This window comes from Peromyscus leucopus, chromosome 8a (genome assembly GCF_004664715.2).
Source record: "Peromyscus leucopus breed LL Stock chromosome 8a, UCI_PerLeu_2.1, whole genome shotgun sequence".
NCBI classification, from domain to species: domain Eukaryota; kingdom Metazoa; phylum Chordata; class Mammalia; order Rodentia; family Cricetidae; genus Peromyscus; species Peromyscus leucopus.
In genome coordinates this window covers 48,093,827-48,108,243 of record NC_051085.1, presented here as the reverse complement: position 1 = coordinate 48,108,243, position 14,417 = coordinate 48,093,827, and the positions used below count along the sequence as shown (strand labels likewise).

Genomic DNA, 14,417 nt, shown 5'->3' with positions numbered 1-14,417 from the left:
GACCCCCACCCGGGACAGGGTGCCTGCAATGCTCAAGTCTCACCCAGGCACTGCCATCGGGTGGGCTAAGATGGTCTGTGGTCCCTCCCTGAGCTCCTCAACTCTTACTGAGGGTTAAGTCTTCTTTGCCTTCTCTTTGGGAAGGGCCTTGCTTCCCCCAATCCCTCTCTCCTCTCCCAGGCCCCTCTAAATCTGGCTAAGCCTCACTCTGGCCCTCTGTCCATTCCTTCTTCTACACGGACCGCTTTTGTCACGTGAACAGTTTCTATCTATTGAAACTCTTAGTTTGGGGAAGGTCAGCCTCTTTAGAAACCCTGTGTTCTAAGTCATGCTCACGGAGCCTCAAGCACTTATCCCCGGTCCCACACTAGAGGAGACTCACATCTCAGACGTCAGTTTCTAAGGACAGAGGCAAACCCTTTCTGACCAGATGTACAGGAGATCTGGTAGCATGTGGATTACTCAGCAGAGATTTTCATTTTTAAAAGATATTTTTATTATTTTCAAGTGTGTGTGTGCGTGCCGTGCGTGCATGTGTGTGTGTGTGTGTGTGTGTGCGCGTGCGTGTGTGTGTGTGTGTGTGTGTGTGTGCGCGTGCATGTGTATAGGTATGCACACATGCATGCAGGTGCTGGTGGAGGCTGCAGCTGGAGTTGCAGGCAATTGTAAGTGCCCATCACAAGTGCTAGAAACTGCAGCTGGGCCTCTGCCAGAGCAGCGCCCGTTCTGCACTGCCGAGACAGTCTCAACCAGACCTCACTTGCCACAAGGTCTCGGGGGCAGGACAAGTGGAACAAAGTGACACTTTGAAATACACAGGACAGGGGAGAGGGTACAAATGAGTGATGGTGAATTCTTCCTTCCTCATGAACAACCAGAGGCTCTGCCTTCTCCACACACAAAACAGCAGGGCGGCAGAGCCCACCTCCTGTCTTCTGGGTCTCAAGCTTTTGTTTGCATTTTAGGTCGCTCAGATGACTTCTATTTTCTGAGGTTCCATTTCTCACACTTAAAAAAATGTACTATTTTTGGTAGAAGGAAATAAAGACAATGACTTTTCTAGGACTCAAGGTGTATACACAAGCTCTCTGATAGCAAAGTTTGCCAGAAATTTCTATTAGATGCTCAGGTAACTTCTACATTTGTGTACAGACTCTTCTGAGACATTAGTGACCACCTGCCTCTTGCACATCAGGAGGACAACCTAGTCAGCTCTCCACCTGCCATTTTGAACAGCATTGCTTACACTTACCTGTCACCTGCTTGTCTGGAAGAGAAGGGATCGGAATGGCAGACCCAAACTTGACTAGGAGACGCTCATACAGCCAGTCAAAGTGCTTATATCTGTGGTTTACAGATCGATTAGTGTTCTGCAAAATAAGGGAAAAAGGAAAAGGCCTTCGTTACCAATACCAAGCACTGAGCTGGGGAAATGGCGGCTGCAGCAGCTTCCTTTAGAGAGGGTACTCACGGTGGGGGTTAGCTGGTACTCAATGTAGCTCTTCAGACCGTACATTTTGGAACCTTTCCGGGGATCTGCTACCACGCAGTCGAAAGTAGAGGTAGGATAAACCCACATTGGGCCATAATCTCCAACCTAAACAGTGACGGAGGAGAAGTTAACTCTGTAACCCGGGAAAATGGTAAATACATCTGCAACCAAACCCAGGGCCGTTCCTTCCAGAACTACAGCGCCCGCTTCACTCCTGTTCCTGCTGGAGAAGGAAGGATGGCCGTAGCCCTGGGAGACACCACATCTACAAAACCAGTTGTCAGATGATCCGTCTCTTCCATGCGGGCATCTGTCTCAGGAGGAAGAGAAACCGGCTCACATCCAGGGAGCTGAGCACAGAAGGACTCCCTCCTCTAGACCACGATTTAAAGACAAATGTGACAAAAGCCTTTAAAAAAATTTTTAACATTGACTTTTTTTTGTGTGTGAAACAAAAATTTACGGATCAGGATTTTGTCAATGACTTCATATTCTCAGTTTTTATATGACTCTCATCTGGGTTTTAACTAATTACAGGGTTGACTGGTAAAAAATGATGCTCGAACAGCACTGTCCTAACTTCAAAAAAGTGTGAGCCAGGCCACAGCCTGACAGCCATTGTTTCAGGCACAGTTAGAAGTGAAAAAAGGAAAGGAGGAGGACCAGCAGATGGGGCTGGAGAGAGGTAAGTGTGAGCTGAGAACTCCGCAGGAAGGCCAGCAGGTGCGTGGGGCAAGACCGCTCAGCTCACATTCTGTCCCAGGTGGCTGAGGGAAATGCAGGATGGGGCACGAAGCCCAGGCAGGGGTCACTGAGGAAGGTGGCTGAGGACTGGAGATGATTAACAAGGCACAGCAGAGGTCTCTAGGGGTACACAATTAAGCTGCCTCAGGGGCTATATCCCGGAGGCTCTGCTAAGCTTCAGGGCAGCAACTGGGGCCCCTCCTGAGCAGCAAGCCTCTGTGAAGAGGACAGAGATCAACTGTCTACTCCCCACTCAGGAGGCCTATGCTATCAGTGAGTAATGTTTCTGTTTAGCCGAAGCACAGACTGGGCCTCTGTTCAGTCTTCCCCTCTTGAGGACTCAGTGGCTTTCCCATTTCTTTGCTATGTGAGAAACCGACAGCCAGGCCTGCCCATGGGGCTCCTTGGTCTCTCTCTGCCAAAACTCATGAACAAAGCGTGGACATCATGCTCTGCTCCACCAGTCATGCCCGTGACAATGTCCACATTAGAACATGAGGGGCAAACCGTGGGCTCTTAACTCCAGAGCTTTAAATTCAATGAGAAGGCTCCTGATGTATGTCAGCATCCCCTTCCCCCAGCCTGGAACAAACAAAAAGATTCAAATCTTCTTAAGCCAAACCACTCAGAGATAGTTACCCCAAACATGTTTTGAGGGACAAAGGGTACAGGGGCTTGGAGATATTGCACTTCTGGCTGGCTGTTTCTAGAATTTTAAGCTTTTTACAGATAGGGAAAGTAATTCAAGGATCCATTATCATTCCTGGGATTTCATCATGGGTCCCTGGAACCAAAGGTTGGAAGAGGCAGGTGGTTCCTTATGCTTGCCTGCAGCCATGGGGATTACATCCCAGGCTTCCACCAGCTGCAGGTTAAGTCAATAGGGTTACAAAACAATCACAGACCTTTGTCCCCCTAAATTTCACTAGATATTGCCTAGATGGAAATGTATTAACAATCAAAGTATGGGATGAAACCAAAGCGCATTTGTCACATTATGTAATAATCATTTCACCAAGACAGATTAAATCATTGCTGGTCCCATTAATTCCCAGCTTTTATTTGCTAGCTCCTTATCTTGAGCTGACAGCTAGCTTACTGGAAGAAATTCTATTACCAGTATAGTGGGAAAAGCACCTTATCCTAATGATGTGCTCTACTTCCATCAGGGTAGAAACATAAAAATGTGAACTGAGTTTATTGGCTAAGCAAATAAGGCTGGTAGAAAACAGAATATAGCATAAGCTCTAAGTCTAACAGTCTAAGGCATTTTAGAAAAGAAAAAGTATTAAAATGTACAAGCATTGGTTAAACATTAATTGTTGAAAGATAAAAATGGAGAAAATTGAGAGAAACAGTGACAATCATTAATTTATGCTGATTATCTTTAGTCCTCCTAATAACATTATCAACTACCTGGGACAATGTGCTTAAAAATACTTCCAAAAAGACTAACGTCCTTAGCTTAGACATTATAAAAAAAACTTTAATTAGAAATAAAACAAACAGACAAGAGCGAGCAAACTTACAATGATGGGGATTTTCTCTTTGGGCTTTGCTAGCTGCTTGGCCAACAAGTACTGTTCCATGCCAGGCTTTGCAAATCCAGGAAACCTGATCATGAAGATAAGAACTGTGAGTCTCTGCCCTTCCTCACATAAACCCTACAGTTCTCACCATGTGGCCTAACACCAGTTTTAACCTTGTTCTGTCTTTCAGACGGAAACCGTAAAGGGTAATCAGGGGCCCCGATGGCGAGTGAGCCACTCCATGAAGCTTGAGCACCGGAAGGGAACATATGGCCCCAGCTGGTGTGATGTTCACAGGCACTCTGCCTGCTTCATCAAGTCTGAAACAGCTATTACAACAACACAGTGAAGGGCAGACGTGAAGTCTCCCTGAGCTCCAGGATCCAGTATGCCAATCTGTGCTGGAGCAATGGCCTCTTGCTAACACATCCACATCTACGCAGAGTCAATTATTGTTAGGTGAACAGCAATATAACACATGAATTTTTTATCATTACAGATGTGTTCTCATAATGCCCCAGTATATTTAAATTTCCAACTTCCTCTTCTGGCACAAGGGTTACCTGCTAGAACTAGACGACAGCTAACAGGAAATGAATTGTTGAAAAGCTAAGTACTTAAAGACACACAAGGCTTTAAGTTGTTCCCTGCACCGTAAAGAGACACAAGTCTTGGAGGTACAGGTTCAAATTAGCCTGCTCTAATTTGGTTTCAAGCTGGAATGACATCTTCGCGTACAAAGACTCTCCAGGGACGAGGCGACTGGGTGGAAACAGGGACTAAAACAGGCACCAAACTCAGAACAAGCTGGGAGCAGGTGCAGCGCAGAGGGAGGGGCCTGACTCCTGGGCTGCCAGGAGACCTCAGCTGCTTGCTTGTTCTGCTGCCTCTACTTTTCCGAGGACCAAGAGACAAACCACATGTAAAAGGGCTTTAAACTCATTTTACATTTAGGCGGAAAGAACTGAGAAAAATGTCACCACAACCAATCCTACTGAAAACTCTGTAGTCTTAGAGATAAGCAAACAGCAGATGACCATGACTAATTTTATTGTGCACACAACTGAGCACAAAAACCATAATGGAAGAAACTGGAGAGGCTTGAAACTGTGGTCTAAGAGCTCAGTTAACCCCTGCTATTCAGATAGACTATGGAGACCTTGCAGGCCCATCACACAAGGTCCACGACTTTGACCCTAATCTCTAGCTAGATGCTAAACAAAAGTCTTCAAAACAAAAGCAAAAAAACAACAATTCGGACACAAACTGACTTCCCCTGAATGCACTCTGAATTGTAGACCTAGGGGAAGTACTGAGACAGTATTAGCAGTTTGGGACACGCTGTTTTAAGAGTGACTGCTGGGAGAAGAGCGCTTACTAACATCATTCCTTATCCCAGAATCCCCCAGGACTGTGTCCATATTCACAAGTAGTGGATCTACCCAGAATTCCCCAGGGCTGTGTCCATATTCACAAGTAGTGGATCTACCCAGAATCCCCCAGGGCTGTGTCCATATTCACAAGTAGTGGATCTACAAGTTCAATGAACGTAGTTTTCCTTAAGCTAAGAGAACTCTAGGTGAAAACATGTGTTAGAAACACATTCCGCAGAGCATGTGCCTGGAATCCTGATGTACCCACCTACCATGTGTGTGTGACCATGAACAGGCTTCCGTTTTCCCTGTAGTAAAACAGGACGCCATATCCCACAACAGGATCTAAGGGTGCCCATGAACCACTGCACAATGCCTGGCACATGGGAAGTGATCAATAAAACAGGAAAGCATTGAGAGACCTGCTTTCCTTAGCTAAAAATAATTCCTAGTAATACTTATTTTTATTGATGAAACATTAGTATATCATGGAGTTTATAACTAAAGGCAATAAAAAGCATTTTGAAGGTTTTTTTGTGGCGTCCCAAGCTGGCTTTGAACTTGCTCCCTACAGCTGAGGACTGTCTTGAACTTCAGATTCTCATGCTTCCACCTCCCATGTGCTGGGATTACAGGTGTGCGCCATGCTTGTATAACTGAATAAACACTTCACTTGTTAACCTTGTGAAACTGATGAAATGAAATCAGCTTCTAGTCTAAGATTCAAAGGCCAAACAAGACTCCAATTCAGTAGATTACTAAATAGATAAAAATAAAACTTCTCTTGCATTGTGGTGCGCGTGTGCATGCATGTGTGTGCATGTGTGTGTGCATGCGTGTGCGTGCGTGCGTGCGTGTGTGTGTGTGTGTGTGTGTGTGTGTGTGTGTGTGTGTATGTGTAGACATCCCCTGCTCCCCTTTAAACTTACTTGTTAAGGGGCAGCTTCATGGACGAGGCACCTGGACGGCTGTTTCCTCGCTGGATACCCCCTGCTTCAGCTGATTCCGAGTCCTTAAAGTAAGAAGATGAGGACTTGGGGTCATCCCATTCTTCATCCCATTCATCATCATCACCAGTTGCTGTACGTAGGGAAAACAAAAACAAAAAACAGTAAGAAAGAAAACATAAGTGAGATTGCTTGAGTTTACTGTAAACAACTGCTTGAGATAACCAGGGTTTTTTTGGATTTTTGAGACAGGGTTTCTCTGTGTAGCCCTGGCTGTCCTGGAACTCACTCTGTAGCCCAGGCTAGCCTCGAACTCACAGAGATCCGCCTGGCTCTGCCTCCCGAGTGCTGAGATTAAAGGCGTGCGCCACCACTGCCAGTAGGAGCTGCAGAGCCGAGTCCAGGGCTGACTGTCTCATGGATCTGAAGAACACAGGTTTTGCAGTCAGTCTCGAGGCTTGACCTAGGAATTCTGCCTTTTTTTTTTTCTTAATGCAAAAGGCAAAGCAGAACTAGGCTGAACAAGGCAATCAGTTAACAAACTCTTTACAAGTGCCTCAGTGGACAGCTTCTTCAGTCAGTGGTGCTGGGAAAACTGGATGTCCACACATAAGATTAAAGCCTGGGCCCTTACCTTACATCATCTAAAAAAGTCAACAGAAAACCAATCACTTAAATGTAAGATCCCAAACGGTCAAACTCCCAGAGGATGATGGGAGAAGAATCCCCCTGGAATGCCCTCAGCTCTCTGTTTCAGTGTCACACAGAAGTCAGGGAACTAAAGCAAACCTAACAAGTAGGGCCACATCCAACCAGCACAGCACAGGGAGCAACAACCAACGAATAAACACACAGGGTTTTTGTTTTTTTTTTTTTTTTTTTTTCGAGACAGGGTTTCTCTGTGTAGTTTTGGTGGCTGTCCTGAATCTCGCTCTGTAGACCAGGCTGGCCTCGAACTCACAGAGATCCGCCTGGCTCTGCCTCCTGAGGGCTGGGATTAAAGGCGTGCACCACCACCACCTGGCTAAACACAGTTTATAGACAGAAGAGAATGCATTTGTGAACCCTCATGTGATAAAGGGTCAGAATTCCAACTACATAGGGAACTCCTGTACTTCAGTACTGGAAGGCCGGAGAGCCAGCTTAGCAGTGGGCGCACAGGCTGCTCCCAGCACACAGATGGTGGCCAACAGCCGCCTGTAACTCCAGTTCCAGGAGAGCCAATGCCCTCTCCTGGACGCTGAGAGCTTTGCACACTCACAGTGTCAGACACACAAGCAGGCAAAACACTCATACACATAAAACCAAAGTAAATAAAATCTCCAAAAGAGCAACGCCCACCGCCGCCCAACAATTCAATAATGAGAAAGCCAACACCACAGGCCTCTTTGCTCAGGGCTTCACTTCCCTTATTATTTGCAGTTTTCATTATCTGTGGTCAATGATGGCCTGGGAAATACTCAATGGAAGGTTTAAGAAAGAATCAATGTGCAAGTTTTGCATGATGAAATCTCACACCTTCCTGCTCCGTCCTGCTTGGGGGGTGAACTTCCCCTCTGCCCAGCCTATAGAGGCTGTGACCTTGGTTATCAGATAGACTGAGTAGAACCACAGTGCTTACGTTCAAGTGGTCAGTGTTAACGATGGTACAGCAAAGCACAAGACTCGTGCTGAGGTACGGCCAAGAATAGATAGGAAGTCCTTCCTTAAGTGGAAAGGTGGAAGTTTTACTTACGTAGGAAAGAAAAACAGCTGTGTGCTGATTATGGCTGCTAAGCTCTATAGAAGACTGAATCATTGGCAAGGGTGCAGAGAAAATGGAGGTCTTGTAGCCCTGATATGAATGGAAATCAGCAGAACTACAGAAAAGTATGGGGATCCTTAAAAACTAACAAGAAAGACAAAACAAAACAAAAGAAAACTCACTCGGCTGGCTGCCCATTAGGAATTACATCGGCACCTGGCAGAGTCCTCTCCGCTCCACCATTCACTGCAGCAATACCCGCAGTAGCCAGGATGTGGAGTCAACCCAAGTGTTTATCAGCCCGTGAGCGGGTGAAGAAAGTGAGGAACACATACACAATGTGGCATTATGTAGATGACACTAGGACACACACAAACAACCCCAGGCCCAGGAGGCCAGGTCAGAGCATCTCAGCCATATGTGTTAGAATCTCTAACACTCCTGGGCACGTGGAAGCAGAGAGAAGAACTGTTACCACTAAGGATGGGGAGGGGATGCAGGGACGTAGACGAGATGGGGAGAGGGTGCAGGGATGTATGTGGGAGGGTAGACAGTGCAGCTTCCAGGAGTGAGTCTCGGGCTCTTATGCACGGCCTGGGGCAACTGTCAATGTTTTATTGTATACTGGAGGCTTGCCAAGATTTCAGACACTCTCAGAAAACATTTATGTGCACACACACACTAAGATACGAGGTGGTGACTTGTTAATTTCCAGTTGCAGTAATCACTTTCTTATGTACATCAAAACATGCTGTAGAGCTTCAACATAGAATTTTTATTATTTTCTTGGTGGTTTTGAGTCAAGGTCTCACTATGTAGTTCTGGCTGCTCTGTAACTCACTTTTGTAGACCAGGCTGGCCTCAAACTCACAGAGATCCACCTGGCTCTGTCTCCCAAGTGCTGGGACTAAAGGCATACGCCACCCTACCCTGTTTAAAAGCACTGTTTTGCTGCTCTGAGTAGTTTCTGATTAATGCAGACTACAGCAGTGTGGCCTGGTACCCAAGGGAAGCCTTCTAGAGGTCTTGGCATGGACAAATTTATTCTTACAAACTACAAAAAAAAAAAAAAAAAAAAACAACTTCTTAATTTAAAGACGTTAGCGAGGAAAAAGGACTCCACCTCTAAAAACAACTGCCCAGCAGTGACGACGGGCCGAGAGAGGGCAGGAGCGTGTCTGCTGTGCGGCTCTGCCGGTCGCACAGAAGCTGAGACGCGCACACCAAGAGCAAGAAGCAAGCGAGAGGTGTCAGCACAGAGCAGACCTGTACCTTTTCAGTCCCAGAACTAACATGAATGTCCTCGGGGGAGTGTGCATGTCTGTACTATGTATGTGTGTGTGCACATGTACATCTGTGTGGGGGTGGTATACACACATGGGAACCCGAGGACAACCTTGGATGTTGTTCCTCAGGAAGGCCATCTGTCTTTTCATTTTTAAAGTTTATTTTTTATGTGTATGTGCATCATGTACATGCAGTGCCCACAGAGGCCAGCAGAGGGCATCACATCCCTTGGAACTGAAGTACAGAAACTGTCAGCTGCATGTGAGTGAGTGCTGGGGAATGAACCTTGGTCCTCCGCAAGAGCAACAAGTGCCCTTAAACACTGAGCCCTCGCTCCAGCCCTGACCATGATTTTTGAGACAGGGTCTCTCGCTGGCCTGGAAGTCACCAAGCAGCCTAAGCTGGGTGGCTTGTTTCATCTCAGCCACCAGCCTGGCGGTTTTTCAATAGGTATTTTTTTTTTTCAATAGGGGATCAAACTCAAATTCTTTGCCAACTAAGCTTCCTCCTCTGTTCCAAATATCCTTTCTCTTTTTCCCTGAGACAGGGTTTCTCTGTGTAGCCCTGGCTGTCCTGGAACTCACTCTGTAGACCAGGCTAGCCTCGAACTCAGAGACCCACCTGCCTCTGCCTCCCGAGTGCTGGGATTAAAGGCATGCGCCACCACTGCCCCACCTGGTGCAAATACCCTTTCTCAGTCATTGAATCGCTCTCCTTCAATACTTCTCTCCTCTGCTTAAACCCAGAGGCAGAGTCAAGCAGGTCTCCAGACCCAGTGCTCACGCCCTGGCGTTTCCTGGATGACAGGAGTATCTTCTAGTCCAGAGGAGACTGACTCATGGTGCACTCTGGGACTGAAGCTCACCCCCAGGAAAAACAGGCCACGACCGACCGGAAGCTCGGAGTCTTCATCCCCAGCTCATCCTCTGTGAAGAGGAGACTGGCTGCCGACGGGATGAAGTTTCCACACAAGCCCTGGGCCACAGGGTTCTAACAGTGTCTTCACTGGTGAGCATGTGCAGGTGCTGGGGGGGCTATGACAGGAGGGGGGCCTGGAAGTACCCCCTTCCCCACGCCTCCCCTATGTACCTCCTCCCCGGGCTGCTCATTTGCATCCCTTGGTTTACTCCTTGTAACAAACAGTAAGTCGAGTGATTCCCCGAGTTCTGTGCCCTGTTCTAGCAAGTTCATGGGACCCAGGAAGGTTCCATGGGAGGTAATCCTGGGAGGTGGCCACTGTCCCAAGGAGATGGTGTCAGTGCTGCGGACGCTGAGTCACTGTGCTGTGCTGGCTTGGATGATAGCAAGGTCAGCCTGTCACCCGGTCTCCCGTAAGTCACTGCAGCAGCAGCCGCCCTCACCTGGTCCTTGGTAGGCCTGTGGGTGGCCGAAGGCAGTGTCCCAGTTGTTAGTGCTGTGTCTCTGAGCGCCAGGTCCGTCTGTCCTGCTGCCCCAGGCATCTGAGCCGTCCCAGTTCCCAGATTTGGGGGCATTCCAGGCTGACCAAGGGTCATTGCCACCACCAACCTGTGTGGGAGAGGAAAAGGAGAAAGACTATTGACGTCTAGAAACCGTGACTCCGTTAGCAATGGGCTGACAGGTCAACTGAGGACAACCTAAGCGCTGGGAGAATCAACGGAAACATCGACATTTCTCTGCCCCCAACCCACGTGAAAACACGAGCGTGATGAGCAACGTCAGCCTGCTCTCAGTGACGTCAACATTCTCCTGCATCTGCTAGAACGCCATTGTACCTGCTACTGCCGAGGCCCTTTCCCACCGACCTTAGCTGCTTCTCAGTGGGTCTTAATTCTTATTTTCAAAAGTAATACACTCAAGTGGAGTCGAGGATACACAGCTGAACAACAGGCCCGCCACTTTAGAATGTCTACCTAGATGTATGGCCAGCGCGCTCCGTCCTGTTCTGTAACTCACTGATTGTGTCCGACCTCTCCACCTAACCCCCACCCCGACTCTGTTAAAGCCCTGTTCAACACCCAGGAACAACAGACTCAACACAGCTGCCTGTCTGCAGCTTTACATCTAAAGCTCACCCTTCCTCTCTCCCTCTGCCCTTTCCGGCTTCCTCCTCCCTCTTTCTCTCCCTCCTCCCCTAGCTTAGGCTCTTCTTCTCCCCTCGGCTTCCCCTCCTCTCTCTCTCCTCCCCCTCTCCTCTGCCTCTTCCTACTCCTCTCCCTCTCCCCTCCCCCCTCTCCTCTCCCTCTTATTCTCCTCTCTCTTCGCTCTCCCTCCTCCTTCTCCTCCCCTACTCCCGGGGCCCTCTGCCTTCTCCTCTTCCTCCCTACCCCTCCTCCCCTCCCCCGCCCTCCTTCTCTTCTTCCCTATCTGCTTCCCTCCTCCTGGCTTCTCTCCTCCTACCGGGGGCTTTCTCCCCTCTTTCTCCTCCCTCTCTCCGCCTCCCTTTGCTCTCTCCTCTGCCTCTTACTCCCTTGGCCTCTATCCCCTCCCTTCCTTCTCCTCCTCTCCACCTTACTCCCCTTCTCCTCCCTCGGCTTACCCTCTCCCCTCCCTCCTCTCTCTATCTCCTTATCAGACTCTCCTCAGACAGACAGACAGACACAGACAGACAGACAGGCAGACGGACAGACAGACAAACACACACACACACAGGTTGTTTCACAGGTTATTGCCTGTGTAACCTCATCCTGTGTAACAGGAGGCTATTTCAAGCCAGCTCCTGAAAGAACTTAGAGCATTACCTTAAGTGTCGGAGGAAACCAGCCTTGTATCTGACTGTCAACAGAGGGACCTGAGAATGCACTTGGGATGGCCACAAAGGAAGCAGTGGTAGGTGTGCATGTTGCACACTCAAGTATCTATAACCACAGGGGAGCTACGCTCGTGACAGATGTGTTTAATAAGCTACTTTCTGAGAAATCCATCCAGGTGACTGCGCTCTGGCACAGCCTGCGTACAAACCCAGGTAGACAAGCTAGTATCCACCAAAGCTACCCAGGACGCATGCGTGCTATGGCTTACTGCTCCTCGGGCCACAGCGAGCAAACCAACACGAGGTTCAGTCAGGAGAGAGAACGACTCAGTGGCGAGGTCCAGCACACCGGGCACGTCTGACGCTGCTGCCTGGCTAGCTTCTTGTTCAAGGGAAAGACTGAGACAATGGGCTGAAGTGTAGTGAACAGTAACCAGCAGACAGCCGTCCGTCCGTCCGTCCGTCCGTCCCTGTGCTGCATGTGCACGACCGAGGGCACACTTTACACGGTGTGCCAGCACAACCACACACGCGGGAGCAATGCTTGGGCCAGGGATGGTGTCACCAACAGGAATGTTGGGCTCCATCAGAATCTTACGGGTGGTCACTCATGGCAGCCCATCACCGACCCACACATGGGCTCCGGGGCTCAACTTTACAGACCGTGTGAAAAGGCCGGGATGCCGGCCAGCTAGGTGGATTCCAACTGTTAGGTAAGCACGGGGCCAAGGAACCCTCACATGGGTGCAGGATCAAGAACTTGGGCTCTGACATTTACCTAGGCTTGAATCCCTGTTTTCCTACTTACTAGCTACCGCACATGAGCAATTCGCCCTCCTTAGCTCCCACACCTTAAAACGGGGTTTGCAGCACTAACTTCCTCAGGGGGTGTTAAGTATGAATTGATAAATGCACAGAGTACTGACAAAGGGGGGCTCTCTAGAGTTATCTTATATGTGGGGGTTCGCCTGAACGTAAAGAAACTACACTTGATGAGGCAGGAAGCCTGCTGCACAGCAACTTCTAGAAGCTGCCTGGGTTACAGAGCCAGCCACTGCCCCCAAATAAATTACAGAGAAAAAAGGAAGCCAGCAGTTCACTAAGGGTACACCTCCTCCTCTATGCTAAAAGGGGAAGGCCACGGGTACATTTTCAAATAGTTTAAATGCCAGGCCACATTACTGCAGACATTTTAAAATGAAGAGATGAAACTAGGCAATTAGAATATTTTCTACTAGCCAAAGATCTGCTTCCTTCAGAAGGCAGAAGTGAAGTCAGCAGTAACATCCAGTTCCAGGGCTGTGGTAGAAACATTCTAGAAACCCTCAATGCTAAGAGCTTGGTGTTTTCACAATCTGATCCCAATGTAACAAGCTGGGATATAATGATCTGTTTTAAAGGACCTTCGGCTAATAATTCCTTCACTCTCAACCCAACAACCCCTTTGTCTTGAAAGGCTCAGCCATCAACTAACTACTCTGTTTCTGAGCCGAGGGTCCTCTTCCCTAGTGACCACACACTAACTACCCCACTCTGTTTCTGAGCCGAGGGTCCTCTTCCCTAGTGACCACACAGTAACCACTCTGTTTCTGAGCCGAGGGTCCTCTTCTCTAGTGACCACACACTGACCACTCTTTTCTGCTGATTTCTATGAACACATGACTCTGAGGGTCCTCTTCCCTAGTGACCACACACTACTCCACTCTGTTTCTGAGCCGAGGGTCCTCTTCCCTAGTGACCACACACTACTCCACTCTGTTTCTGAGCCGAGGGTCCTCTTCCCTAGTGACCACACACTACCCCACTCTGTTTCTGAGCCGAGGGTCCTCTTCCCTAGTGACCACACACTACTCCACTCTGTTTCTGAGCCGAGGGTCCTCTTCCCTAGTGACCACACACTACCCCACTCTGTTTCTGAGCGAGGGTCCTCTTCCCTAGTGACCACACACTACTCCACTCTGTTTCTGAGCCGAGGGTCCTCTTCCCTAGTGATTGACCACACACTGACCACTCTGTTTCTGAGCTGAGGGTCCTCTTCCTAGTGACCACACACTAACTACCCCACTCTGTTTCTGAGCGAGGGTCCTCTCCCTAGTGACCACACACTGACCACTCTGCTGACCGACCCCCCTACCCCCACCCCCTGTTCTGAGCCGGGCCTCTTCCCTAGTGACCACACACACTCCACTCTGTTTCTGAGCCGAGGGTCCTCTTCCCTAGTGACCACACACTACCCACTCTGTTTCTGAGCCGAGGGTCCTCTTCCCTAGTGACCACACACTACTCCACTCTGTTTCTGAGCCGAGGGTCCTCTTCCCTAGTGACCACACACTAACTACCCCACTCTGTTTCTGAGCCGAGGGTCCTCTTCCCTAGTGACCACACACTGACCACTCTGTTTCTGAGCCGAGGGTCCTCTTCCCTAGTGACCACACACTACCCCACTCTGTTTCTGAGCCGAGGGTCCTCTTCCCTAGTGACCACACACTGACCACTCTGTTTCTGACAGTCTTTCTGTGCCAACTAAATCTGTACGAGGTCCTCTTCCCTAGTGACCACACACTACCCAC

At 48.9% G+C, this 14,417-nt stretch overlaps 1 protein-coding gene across 2 annotated transcripts in view; it reads right to left on the bottom strand.

Moving 5' to 3' along the window:
• Window positions 1–14,417, bottom strand: part of Snx9 (sorting nexin 9) — an 83,723-nt gene that overhangs the window by 21,701 nt on the left and 47,605 nt on the right. For both annotated transcript variants that reach the window (XM_028888621.2, XM_028888622.2), the window contains 5 exons: window positions 10,478–10,643; window positions 6,068–6,218; window positions 3,766–3,850; window positions 1,472–1,597; window positions 1,253–1,370 (listed from right to left, as the gene is read on the bottom strand). In XM_028888621.2, the coding sequence (XP_028744454.1) occupies window positions 1,253–1,370; window positions 1,472–1,597; window positions 3,766–3,850; window positions 6,068–6,218; window positions 10,478–10,643 (646 nt within the window). The remainder of the gene's footprint in view (window positions 1–1,252; window positions 1,371–1,471; window positions 1,598–3,765; window positions 3,851–6,067; window positions 6,219–10,477; window positions 10,644–14,417) is intronic.